We start from the raw sequence: 14025 nt of genomic DNA on the forward strand, positions 1-14025 counted from the left end.
CGCGTTAAGACATGCAACAGCAGTGTAAATAGAATGCTATCCATAGTATACAATGTAACATGGTGGGGAAGTTAGCTTGGTGGCTATTTGGGAGAGGATATTTGGATGGACATGAGTGTAGTTCGAAACGAAACCCGTAGCTAATATTTACCTTGTCGATTGGAATGGATACAAGAACACCTTGGGTTACAAAAAGGAAAAAGGAAAGGTCCCCCAAAACTATTTTCTCTATTTCCTAGACGGTCCTTTCGGCGAGACTCACACCCAACCGGAAGTTGATATGACTGCATTAAAATTCTCCACATTCCATAAAAGGGCACTTCCTACATCCACAGAGCAAGAAGGCTCAGCATCCAATCATCTTGGCTACATCCATGTCGTAACGCGCGTGGCGGGGTTAGTGTGATGGCCGTATCCTATCAGAAGGCGCGTTGTGCCATGCGAGCGCGTTGTTGTACTTCACTCGGCCAATGACAAGATTAAAAAGTTGTCACAGAAATATGCTCGGCGGTGAAACAATGTGGACAGGTTTATGTTTTATGTTTTTTTTTTTTTATATTAGACTAGGAAGTGGACACACTTAATTGTATGGGCGGTTGAAGCATGGCTTTATTGTGGCTGGAAAGTGTTATTGTGCAATGGTTCAAAGACGGATTTTTGTGGATTTTAGTATCTTGTCAACATGTAGTTCATAACATAGCCTACTCCTTCATAATCCCATTGCTTTGCCAAAGTAAAATATGTTACAAGAATATTCGGACATGAAATAGCCTATAGCCTGACAGTTTCATAGCTTATAGCCTATTACACACAGAAAAAGAGTAAAGTATTGTGTGAAAGTGAATTTCCCTACAGAAACAGGTGACATTAACTGTCAGGGAGATGAAATCATTCCCTCATTTTATAACAGATTTTTACAGAATCCTTGATAGTGTAGCCCTAAACAAAAGTCAGAAATAAATCCTCTGGACAAAAATGGAAAGAGCTCAGCTCACCATCAAATAACTGCATAGGTGTACCCCAGCAGTCGTTTAATCCCCCATCTGGTTAGCCTACAGGTACTCACCTTCCGTGGAAGACACATTCTTTGGCCTGAGTCCTGCCGTCTCCAAATCCAACCAAGGCAACCTGAGCCTCTTCCTCCTACTCCTCCTCTCCCTTGTCGTGCATAAAACTCGAGCGCGTAGTAGAGAGGCAAATCAACACGGCTCTCCCAGCAGAGTGAGGTCCCTCTGGGCTGGGTTGGGCTAGGCTGGGCTGTCTTGGTGCTGGATCCCTAGATTGTGTTTCCCTCCCACTCTCTGTCTTCTGCCTATTTTACAAAGTTGTTTCTCTCTCTCTCTCTCTCTCTCTCTCTGTCTCTCTTTCTCTCTTCCTCTCACTCACCTATTCATGCAACTCTAAATAACACTTGCCCTGTCTCCCCACCCCCTCTCCCTCTCCTCTCTCTCTCTCTCTCTCTCCCTCTCCCTCTCCTCTCTCTCTCTCTCTCTCTCTCTCTCTCCTCTCTCTCTGTCTCTCTCTCTCTTTCTTTCTTTTCCCTTTGTACCCCTTGTTTATGATTCACTTGCGTTCTCTCACTCATGCAAGCACGATAGACAAACATGCTAACCATCCCTTTGTTCTTACAGGAGGGTCAGTTATTACTGTAAGAGCCCTGAAAAACAGAGGGTCCTATTTTTAGGAGTGATTATATTTGGTGAGTGGCAACAGATGCTCCCAGAACAGGTGAACTTTGCTTCAGTGAATTCAGGTCTGTGTTTTGTTTGCACTGTAAAATCGTTAACTAAGGCAAGACCCATTGCAGCTAATAAAATTAAAGATGGAGCTCTATTTCATAGAGCACCTGTGTTTGTGTGTGCATCTGTGTCTTTGAATGTGTGTATGAGTGTGTGTGTGTGTGTGTGTGTGTGTGTGTGTGTGTGTGTGTATGCATGTGTGTAGTGTGTGCCTGCATGCTTTAAGCCTGCAGAGGATCGGAGGGTATTTGTGGGGATCACTGTGTAGTGACACTGACCGTGTCCCAAACTGTAAACAGTGTTCACTGGGATGCCACAAGCATTCATCCGTGCATGGTGTCTCCTCTGTTCTGATTTATGGGCTAGTTTCAGAGCTTGTGCCAGAAGAAGCCCACCATGAATAGATTCAACTGCTGCACATTGTGGGAAAAAAGTATTATCCTGATTGGTTATTTGGTAGTGGATTTCTCTCTCACACACTCTTTAAAGTGTGTGAGTTTATGGGGTGTGGTTAGAACCATTGGCAATGTCACCCAGGAAATACAACACAATTTATCTTGTGTGGAAAAAAAGGGACAATAATTCTTCCACACCATGCTTGGAATGCACCTCACATTCCAAGTCTGAAATGCTTGTTAGTATGACAGTGAATGCCATGCCAAGCTTGCTGTGCCACCGCTGCGCCTCATGTCTCATCCAATGACAGTGGTCCGACTACATTGAAACACATTTAAGAAATACCCAGAACCTAGCTTGTTTGTTTTGCTCTATTCCCAAGGTCATTAACCCGGCTTCTCCAGCAGACTGTTACAACAAGGGGGCTTCTCACGCCCTCTGACCCTGCTCAGTTAAAAGATAACACAACACCACTTTCTTCAGCTGCCTTCAGAAATCCTCGCCGCTTGCCCATTTGCCATCAACTTAGCAGCACCAGCCTTCTACATAGTATTTGACCTCGCATTTAAAGGAGGGGAGAAGAATAGAATAAGGCAAGTCTACACAAACCTGCTTTAAAATCCATCCTTTGCTCTCGATAAGATTTATCCTCCAGAGTGGGGTTGGGCAGGGCATTGATTGCTGGAAAGATTTAGACACGCTTTTGTCCCACTTGCTTTTCTCTCTGACCTGGTTTAGCAGCCATCTTGGACAGCTGCCATCCAGGATAGATGAGTGTGAATGGGGAGTAAAAGTGGTCCGTGCGCTGGCATTCCTAGAGGGGGTGGGGGAGTGTGTAACTACTGTTAGGGTCTTGATCTTCAGAAAGGGATATTCATATTCACAGATGGACTGTATACGTTTGATGACTTAATGGTGATTAAGTGTTAATTGTTTCACTTGATTGACTCATCTCACACTCCTCATGATGGCTCTCTCTTGTCCTTACCCTCTGCTTCCCTTCCTATGGTCTTTCTACACATGGTTAAATGAAGGAAGTGAGGCTATGTTTGATTTCATTAGATTGGTCTCAATGTGTGTGGTAAAATGGTTTCTGTCCTACAGATAATCTCTATTGTTTGATCCCTATCAACACTCTGAATATTCTGTATTTTCAATGTTTGTATGTTTTTTACATATTCTCTTGCTTGTAACTTTAGATTATTCATTTTACATTGATCTGTGTGTGTAACTTTGTCTGTGTAACATACACATTGCAGTTTGAATGTTATTCCTCATTTTATAAGTAAGTTATTTTAGATAAAAGTGTCGCTAAATGAACAAATGTAAATTAAGTTACGTGTAAATTGGTAATTTGCATCTGACAAATACATTGTGATACTCTGATCTACATTAGCCTCTGCTGCAATTATAACATGGTTGTACTAGGTAATGGTGTTACAACAATTCCATTAGTTTGAATACCATAAAAAAGGCTTGAGGCTAATCACCTGGGGTGGGCAAGCTGCTGCATAACTGACACATTATATATAGCGGTGTTCATTTTATCAGCATCACCGCTGGACCAGATGGTCAAACTGAGCTTGCACAGTCTGAACCCCTGTTGTTCATGTTCCAGATATAGTCAAGGCGGTGAGTATAGCAGTCTGTGACAGTAATGTAGGCAAGGCAAGTTTATTTATATGCCACCTTTCATACACAGAGACAATTCAATGTGCTTTACATAAACAAAGGCAAAGAATAGTAAATTATAGTAAATAAAAGCATAAAACAACAATATAAAATTGTTTGAAAAGACATACAGTGCAGTGAACATATAGTGCAGCTGATTCAAATTATATGCATTTGATCAGTTAGCAGAAAGCATTTGAGAATAATTTGGTCTAGATTTGAAACTGGAAACAGTTGGGGCATTTTCAATGTCTGGAAGTTGGTTCCAAAACCGAACCGCATTGCAGCTTTTTGCTTCACCATGTTTAGTTCTGATAGTGTATGTTTCTCCTGTGATCTGAGAGGTCTGACAGGTGTGTATTTCTGAACCATATCTGATATACAGTTTGATCCTGTCTCATTTAGAGATTTATAAACAAGCAGGAGTGCTTACATGTAAAAGTCAATTCACTGGATCCCAGTAGAGACTTGAGTATTGGAGTAATGTGGTCAGTTCTTTTATTTTCTTGTAAGAACTTTACTTGCTGCATTTTGTATGACTTGAAGCTATTTTATTTTCATTTTTTATGAAGGCCTGTGTAATTCATGTTTTCACATAAGAGATCTTAGTTTGGCAATGTTGTTGAGGTGGTATAAAGGTTGAATAATAGCTGCCCTAAGATCGACTCCTGGGGGACACCAAAGGTCAAGGCTGTTGGTGTTGAGTTGCTGATGGCAACAAAGAAGCTTCTGTCTGTCAAGTATGATGATGAGCCATACTTGATGAATATATCTGGCAACCCAACCCAATGTTCTAATCTGTGTAAAGCCTGTGCCCATCTGGTAGAACCAGTACATGATGTTTCCGTGGAATACCCCTAATGGCTCATGCAAATACTGATGTGGACATTATGAAAAGTGCGCTCTCTTCTCTCTAAGTGAGCTCTCTTCAGCACCAACCAGGAGGGGGGCAAGGGGGTTATAGCCATAGACATAATATACATAGACGCCGCATTGGCTGCTGGAAACAAGAAATGCGGCCGCCATCTTGGACCGGTCATACTCCTCATTGCGTTGCAGCAGAAAACACAAGATGACAGCACTGTGCAGCATGTTCCTGCTCAAATCGGCGGACCATACTCGGGGGATTTACTTTTCACAAGTAAGATTTAACATTACCGTACTATTGGTTGTATTTTGTATTTTCGAACAATGTGGCCTGTATCATAGCTACATGTATGACCTTTGCAGCAAGAAAAACCGCGTGAAAATCTGTTCGGTATTCAGTGAGATATGATTAATTAAGTGTGCTGACAGCTCATTGCACCGGCCAAACAGATTACACTGAGTGGAGTGGATGACCGGTCCAAGATGGCGGCTCCAAATCTCGTCAGCGCTAGTAGGGAGCAGCGGTCGATGCGGCGTCTATGTATATTATGTCTATGGTTATAGCCATACAGGATTATTTGTGATTTTGTTGTTATTTTGATCTCTGTAGCCCGTCAAGCCCAAATATACTTTTATGCATCTAAATACTTATAAACTTGACCTTTACCTACTCAAGCATGTATGGAGAGGTAACATGAGCTAATTTAATGTTGCTATGTATAACACAGCAGGTTGCAGATGTCCCACATGCAGCAATGCTGAAGAAGCATGAAAATACTGTATGACTTTGAAACGTGAAGGCTGTGGATCGTTCATACAAGCTTCGTTGAGTTCCTGTTGATATCTGGTGCACAATGGGAAATAATTCAAAAGGATTCTAGTTACAGTCTTGTAAATAACGAGCCTGTAAGATTCCCAGTCTTTATAAAATCATAGTCTGTGACAGTCAAATTTGTGCATTGTCTTTAGATGTGATCAGGGTGCAGATTTTAGGGCATGGGCAGCATAAATCTAAACTTGCCATGGCAAAATCCAGAACCGACCTCCTAGAATAATTGGTTCTAAGGAGACAAGGACCAATTTCTTTGACAGGCTGTAGGTATCCAAAAGAGATAACCACTCAGCGCTGTCCTATTGCGTGCAGAGGGAATTTGAAAGACAACCGATTATCCCGCCCCTCGGACTGAGCACTGTGAACGGTGATCATAGATTGTGATACATATCGCTATCGTTTTATCGCCCAGCCTTAGGTCTAGCCTGGCTAGCGCCACCACTTCTCAATGAGACGTGGTCTGGGAACCAAACGTTCATTTTCTCGTATTTGAAAAAAATGCCCAGATCCGTTTATTTGGTGCCACGGATGTCTATCAAATGCGTCTGTGCATAGCTCATCATCGTCTTGCTTTCCCCCCTGTTCTGTGATTGGTTCCCTATCTCAGGCGAAAATTTGCTCCATGGTCTCCAGGCTGCCTTAGCAGCGTGAATCAAATCGCGCACAAGGCAGCATGGGAACACCCAGGCTACCTTAGGTCAGAGGCACCTTAAACCACACAGAGCTGCACACACACACACACACACACACACACACACAATCCTGCCACCTTTCAAACACCTGCCCACATCCCAAACACACACTGTCTTGGCAGCATTCTGCAGACGTCCGTTTTAGCGTCAGTCTCACTTTTCAGTTTGATGGACCCCCACCCCCAACCTCCAAGCTCTCCCACCCACTTTACCCATTCCCCATCTCTTCCCTCCACATTCTCCTATCCTCCAGCCACACAGTGGTCTGATCAGGCTGTCTGTGGAGCAGTCAGAGCTGTCAGAATGCGCTCCGAGGCTGAGGTCTGGGAGAGCTGCTCAGACACAATGCCCAAATTATCCCTGCCAGCAACGCCAGGAATTAGCCATTCTGTCGAGAACCTCTCAAACGCGATGAGAATGCATGAAAGCCTCAGCAGGGTTAGGCACATATGCCAGGGTGCTAATTGGATAATTTTTCCCCCAATTGTGATTTAGTGAGTTATAATTAATGATATTCACAGTTCTAGACCAATTATGGCTTCTTGTTTGGAAAATATTTTAGATGTTTGAAACATTTCACAGATGATTTGTGCTATTTAGTGGCTTTTGGCTCAAAGGTTTTCGATGTACTGAGAACAGTTTGATGACTGTGAGAAGATCTGTGAAATGTTGAGTCCTTTCATTATTAGCTTTTTCTGTGTAAACAAGTTGGAGAGGCTCTGTCTTAATTCATTAGTTCAAAGAGCTTTTTTACTAATTAAAAAAATACTATGCAGACAATACTATGCACAATGCAGACCAAGCAACTTTTTCCAATTTTATTTTTAAAAACAAAAACATTTTACATGTATATTTGTAATCATCATTATTTACACACAATTTTAGAGGCTACATGTATTTGGAGTTTGATTTTGCTTATTATAATGGTATAGGTGAGTGAGGTGAGTAAAAATTGTGGTCAGTGTATTCTGTATGGCTGGAATAACTGAATTCTCTGTACATTAAAAAGATTCATTTGAATGTGTGTATGTGTCTGTGTGTATGTTTGTGTTTGTGTGTGTGTGGGTGGGGAATGTCACTTACATATCTCTGTTAACATCCTCTCTTCTCATCTTAGCAAAAAAGGCTGACAAATCACATAAAATACGATTTTTGCCATCAACAGCTAATGGATGTACAGTGTGTTACTGAGTGTGTGTGGGTGAGTGTATATTGGATACAGTGTCCTCAGCTGCTCCATGTGAGCCTGAATCCAGACGGCAGTGTAGCGTACTCGGCGTGGAACTGGACATAGACATGATGTGAGGAGGCGGTGAACGGCGCAATGTTCGTCTCCTACAGAGGAAACACACACACAAACACACACACACACACACGTAGATGGCCTGTTACTCTTTATGCCAAATTGCCCAACATACCACCCCCCCCCCCCCACATGCCCATTCAGGGCAGCCATTTCCATTTCATTTCCAGGAAACACTATTGATACGCCGCACTGTTTAATCTGGAACTGACCTCAGAAAACAAAAAAAACACACACAGAGGAGCCAGAGGTTGTCTTCCTTAAGCGTAATTAACTCTACTGTGAGGTCCAGACGCATCTATTTTAGCTCTAAGAATATTCTATTTGCATAACAGGTTCTAAAATAGGTAGCCATTTTATAGGAAGTGTGCTTTTAAAACATGACTTTGGCCTCATATGTAGTTATTTTCTTGTAAAGAGTCTCATTGGTTACGTACCGCTCCACAGTAAGGGCCCACTGGAGGGCTGTTGGCATCCGGCCCGTCGTACAGCTTCAGATAGTTGCTCTCGCAGCTGCCTGGGTCGTCGATGCTGATCTGGGCAAAGGTGACGGTCACTACACGGCCGCTGGGTGCCTTGATGCCCCATTCACAGTGGGTGCCATTGACATAGGTGCCAGGGAAGTTGGGACTGGTGAAGGCGCCGTGATCTCCATACAGTACACCACCGCAGCCTGATCAAAGGTTAGACATGCATCAATTTATCCAGAGACATGCTTGTACACACAGTTGTGTTGGAAGAGCACAACTGAATCAGGCATTTCCTTTTTAGGGTTACATTTTTTTTTTGAGGTGTTTGTCTTCCAATGAATTGATTCACACAAACACCAACAATCATAACTGGCGCAATTCATAAATAATTCACAAATTTACTCACAAATTATGACGCAAGTCATAAATCATTCACACATTTAACAGGATGACACTACCCAGTAGTTACAGTATACATTATAGGACAACAATCTTGAGTGTACCCTGAGGGGAGGATGTCCAGGTGATCTCAAAACCATTGCGGGCTGAAGAAAAGTCACTCTTGAAGTGCAGGAAGAGCTGATTCGTCCCAGGGAAGACTGGATTGGGCAGCGTGGAGCCACAGTACTTGCCTAGCAGTGGGCCACTGGCTGTACTGCCATTACGCACCTGGCAAACAAGACAGACAGATGAGCAGAGAGCAGGGAGGATTGCCCGACACCCAAAGATGAAGTGGGAAAGAGAGGTTAAGATTGGGAAAGAGATATGTACAAAAGCAGTCTGGAGACCAGACACATTTGAAAGCATTTTAAAGCGCATTTGAATTTGCTTTGGCAAATCCATGGATCAGAATGGTTTGGTGTCAGCCTGGCCAGGAGAAGAGTGAGCTCGTGGGCTAACCTCGAGGAAGTCAAAGTTGCAGGAGGTGTGAGGCTCCAGGTCGAAACTGCTGAAGAACAGAGAGATGGAGTTGTTCTGTGGGGCCAGGAGGACGATGCTGCAGTCAAGGTTGTGTGGGTAGACATCTGGCCAGCCGGGACTCTTCAGATAACCATACGACTGATTATATGTCCTACTGCATCCTGGAGAACACACACACACACACACACACACACACACACACACACACACACACACACACACACACACACACACACACACACACACACACACACACACACACACACACAGGGAAGAACCAGAGCAGGACAGTAGTAATTCAATCTACCACTCACCAAAGGGTTCTACTCTTAATGGTTCAGACTATACCAAAACGTTCATCTTTACCTGCCACCTGGTAGGTGAGACTGAAGCCATTCCCAGTCATGAAAGCATCTGATTTGAAGGTGACAAACATGGAACGTCCATAGCTATAGAAATCTGGGACAGAATTGTCTGAACCACAGAACTTATGTGCCTGTCCATAATCTCCCTAAGGAAACAACAAAATTAATACACATCACTTCGTAACTCTATACAACAGAAACTATTCACCCCTATATATATTTGTATACTTTTCTCTATAACCACTAGATGGAGTACTCCCCTTTGTGACTTGAATGAATTGTAAAAACCCAAAGAGAACAGTGGTGCATTGCAAGTATAGTTAACCACCATCTATGCTCTTTATTCCCCCTTTCCCTTCTGTCACAGAGAGCTCAGATGGTTCTGTTCCCAGGCCGACATTCCTCACCTGGGGCCAGTCCTTGAACTCCAGGTAGTTGCGGTCGCAGGTCTGGCTGGCCTGTAGGCGGAATTGCTGCACGACCAGTTTGATGGTCTCCATGGAGGGTGCGTCCAGTACCCAGCGACAGCTGGTGAAGGGCGGGTAGGCGTTGGGGTACATCGGGGACATGATTGTCTGTGGGGAGCTGGTGGCATTGAAGACCCCACCGCACAGGACTGGAGAGAAAAAAGAACACACTCAATTTTGGTCCTGGCCTAAACAGTGTGACTCACACAATCCACAAAATCTGAGACAAATTTACATGATTGTATATAGATAAGGAAGGGACTATTTGCTGTGAGCACAGGTCCAAGATTAGGGGGAAGAACGTACGGTCCACAGCAGTGTAGGTGGCATTAAAGCCGCGTCTATTCACTGAGCCGTCCGACACAAAGTGAATGGTCAGGAAGTTCCCGGATGAGGCAAAGGAAGCTGGAATGATGTTTCCACAGAAGGTGCCCACAAGAGGGTAGCTCACACTGTCACCATCGTACACCTGGAGGAAAAGGCCAGTGTTGAATACTGGTACAATAGGAAGTAGCTAGCTAGCCAGGCAGAGATAAGCAAGTATAATATTTCACAATCATCAGAAATTAGAGTAATCACATCGTATTCTGATTCAATTCCAATTCGATATTTATTTCAGACTCACAAAATGCAGCATAGGGAAAAAAAGATGAACTTGTAGAATTAAAAAAGTGAATCATACATAGGCTATATGACTGTGCATCAAGACCGATCATTCAAATCAATCAATCACTCAATCAATCAATTCAACGGTATAGATAGACTCAAATATCTAATTTATGTATGTTTGTCTTTACAAACATACACATGCCTATTGACGTGTTGCCTGAACACCAACCGTATGGACCACAGAGCGGTAGCACAAAACCAATACGTCTTACAAGGCGAAAACACAGAAAGGCTAGATTCAGCGCTAGCTATCAATCTGTCTGACCTAGAAAATATGATTAGGCAAATTAGGAAAGAAACTGATCTGGGCCCAGTTTCCGGAAAGCATCTTAAGCCTAAGAGCGTCGTAAAGCCCCTCTTACGAACTCTCCAGAGTTCTCGTTACCGGCTAAGAGCATCTTAACAGTACTTCTCACTGAGGTCACCAATAGGACATACAGAGGAATTACAACTTAGAATACATAATCCAATGTATGTTACCATTCTTTATTGTGTTTACCTGATGAATCAGATTTTAGCATGCAAAATAGTATAGCCTACATTTAATGGTCATAATAATGTGATGAAAAGCGGACAAAAATGCAATCCAGTTATGAAACGAGACGTTGCCAGAATAGTTTGCCATTATCTTTGCTAAGTGAGGGATATATTTTATTAGGCCTATGAGGTAAAATCAGAGAAAGGAACATGTGGTTTAGTCTGTAGGCCTAGTACTGCATCAAAATCTAAGCCTACATTTCCTCACTTTCTTACTCGACTTCTTTCTTATCTTCAAACATGTTCTTAAGTGACACAGCGAAAAATTATTGCATGGTGCAACAATCTAATCTTAAATAATTACAATTATTTATGTCTGTGTATGGTATATAACCTACTTGGGATGCTTACATGCAGATGTCAAAGTGTTTCTATTTTCGTATTGATGTGAATTAATGTGTAGGCCTAGATCCGAAGTTTAAACAGTAGGCCTATAGCTGTGACGTGCAGTCACCTGACATCACCATCAAATCAGAAGATATTTCAGAACTATTAACTTAGACAGCTCCCCTTAAGAGCATCTTAAGAGCAGTGCACGCGCGTTCACGCTACGAGCATGTTCGGGAAACAGTCGGAAAAACCAAACGAACGATCGTAAGATGAATCGTAGAAAACCCTCTTAAGAGCGTGTCTCCGTCGTTATCGGGAAACTGGGCCCAGGAATTGAATCGTAATGTTAAACCAGTGGCCTTGCAACCTATTCTTGAATTAAGTTCACCTGAAAGTGTGGAAGTGAATGAATGTGCTGTAGGCTAACAGATGTTGAACAATGTGCTGGATTACTAAACCAGATTGCCCTGACCTCAGAAATACTTGATGATTATTGAATGTGAATAAAAGAATGGAAAATGAACCATAACTGCAAACAATGACCTCATAATAAATAATAAAGTGCGATGAATGAAATGTAACAATACAAGTACTTTAGTAGTCTGACATTGTAAAGTTTAGGGAATTATGTAGGCCTACTATAAGGAATTGTAGCCTATGTCTCAAAACTGTGAAATGGGTAAAGTGCCTTAAACTGTTTAAATGATTGTATTCAGATTACATTGTGTGAAGAGTTAATGCAATAAATGTTTGTAACTTGTTAGAATGCAACCGATCTCTTTTGTGATGACTGTAAAAGTGTACATTGTTAAATGTAATGTGTCACATTGTTATAATTGTTGAATGTAAACTGTTTGTGAAACTATCTGTAAACCTACAGTGCTGAATGTAATGGTAGCATCTCCGAAATGTAACCCGGAGAAGTAATGTGTGTCATTTTAAATTGTTGGGTAAGATCAGTGACTTCTAGAATGTATCAGCTACCGTGAGAATATTCCCAGCTACCGTGGGAATATTCCCAGCTATTGTGAACCTTCTAGAAGGTTCTTAACTGTCGTGGAAAAGTAGGATTGATTTGTCTTAGGAATGTGTGGGGGAGGACAAGTCTAACTAGTATAAATAGGTAGGGATGCACGATATATCGGCGGCCGATATATTATTAGCCGATAAGTGAAAAAATGAAAATATTATCAGTCCGATAACAGAATTCTGGCCGATAATTTGCGCCGATATTTTTTAAAGTCCTAATTTAGGCCGTCTGGCTACACTGAGCTGCTTGAGCTTGGTTGGCTATACTTTTTCCTCAATATAATGTCAGCGGTGTGAATGTATTTCACCACTCTAACAAAATCTGTGGATATGCGTTCATTTGGGAATCTGTGCATCTCAAAATCCTCTCGTGAATGATCCGCCATTTAACCTTAATAGAGCGGAGCTCAGTCCTATCTAGAGCCGTCTTGTGCTGGTGTGTTTTCACTTTACCGCGCGGTCGGGGAAACAAATAAACAAACTCGTTAGAGGGACGAGTACATAAGTAGGCCTAGTTCTAAGTTGTGTTTTAGTATTATATTTGCATTACTTTAGCTTGGGTTTTGTATTATTACCTAGAAATATGCTAACCATTCGTGCTTCAGTTCCAGACAGGTTATCATAATAAGTTATTAAAACCTTCGGGGCTAACTCCTTTCATTTCTGCTGCAGCAGGTTGTGCGCAACAGAGTAGACGGACATAAGATACAGTCTGAGGAGTTGCAGCTTTATTCAGTTACCCGCAGTTGAAACTAAACCTAAGTTTCCCTCACAAACTCTGATTTGGTCGATATACAGTAGCTTATTCCAAGCTGAGCCGTTTATGAGCGTTTAGTCCTAAATGAAAACGATTCAAACTCTCTAGCCCAGTGGTCTCCAAACTACGGATGGCACCTCATTTTGGGCGGCCCCCCAAACATGTCCGTAGTATATAGCATCCGGCCCGCACGGGAGTACAACATCGTCAAACTAAAACCTTCGCAATTTCCCCCATTCATTCTCTATGGCGAGTCTTAACAGTACACATGTAATACTCTTTCTGTCCACCGGTGGTTGTTTTGGCGCTGTTTTGCGTTTGCCATCGAAAACGGAATGAAATGTAGGCCTACCTGCAAACAATGTAAAGGCAACAATCTAATCTTAAATAATTACAATTATTTATGTCTGTGTATGGTATATAACCTACTTGGGATGCTTACATGTAGATGTCAAAGTGTTTCTATTTTCGTATTGATGTGAATTAATGTGTAGGCCTAGATCCGAAGTTTAAACAGTAGGCCTATAGCTGTGACGTGCGTTTGCCATCGAAAAACGGAATGAAATGTAGGCCTACCTGCAAACAATGTAAAGGCCCATTCACACCAAGAACGATAACGATAACTATAACCATAACGATAAAAGCGTTCACACTGAACAACGATAAACAAAGTCTCTCATTGTGTTAATAAATGTGAGGGCTAAAATTCGATGGGTTCTGATTGGCTATTAGCATTTTATCGTGAAAATCGCTCTGAAAGTGATCCCCGACGATATCGTTCTTCATGTCATTATCATTATAGTTTATGTGTGAACGTCGTCATTCATATTAACGAGAACGATATTTATTTATAGTTATCGTTATCGTTTTTGGTGTGAATGGGCCTTAAGAGGCCTATGCTGACTGCATCAGTGCTCAAAGTATTTTAAACGTTTATCAATTAATTGTTAACAACTAACTAACTTCTATTCAAGTCATAT

The 14025-nt window shown here is 42.1% G+C and overlaps 2 protein-coding genes across 2 annotated transcripts in view; both read right to left on the reverse strand.

Moving 5' to 3' along the window:
* The window catches only part of rsu1 (Ras suppressor protein 1), a 37335-nt gene extending 37034 nt beyond the window's left edge, over positions 1–301 (reverse strand). Inside the window, exon 1 of the mRNA XM_042067734.1 lies at positions 152–301. The gene's annotated coding sequence lies outside the window, so the exon portion shown is untranslated. The remainder of the gene's footprint in view (positions 1–151) is intronic.
* Positions 302–7001: 6700 nt separating this feature from the next.
* The window catches only part of cubn (cubilin (intrinsic factor-cobalamin receptor)), a 57904-nt gene continuing 50880 nt past the window's right edge, over positions 7002–14025 (reverse strand). The window contains exons 61-67 of the mRNA XM_042068124.1: positions 10030–10192; positions 9664–9872; positions 9258–9402; positions 8871–9052; positions 8474–8639; positions 7938–8173; positions 7002–7532 (exon numbers count right to left, since the gene is read on the reverse strand). Of these exons, the coding sequence (XP_041924058.1) occupies positions 7425–7532; positions 7938–8173; positions 8474–8639; positions 8871–9052; positions 9258–9402; positions 9664–9872; positions 10030–10192 (1209 nt within the window). The 3' untranslated portion in view covers positions 7002–7424. The remainder of the gene's footprint in view (positions 7533–7937; positions 8174–8473; positions 8640–8870; positions 9053–9257; positions 9403–9663; positions 9873–10029; positions 10193–14025) is intronic.

The sequence above is a fragment of the Alosa sapidissima genome, chromosome 17 (genome assembly GCF_018492685.1).
Source record: "Alosa sapidissima isolate fAloSap1 chromosome 17, fAloSap1.pri, whole genome shotgun sequence".
In the NCBI taxonomy this organism is placed as follows: Eukaryota; Metazoa; Chordata; class Actinopteri; order Clupeiformes; family Clupeidae; genus Alosa; species Alosa sapidissima.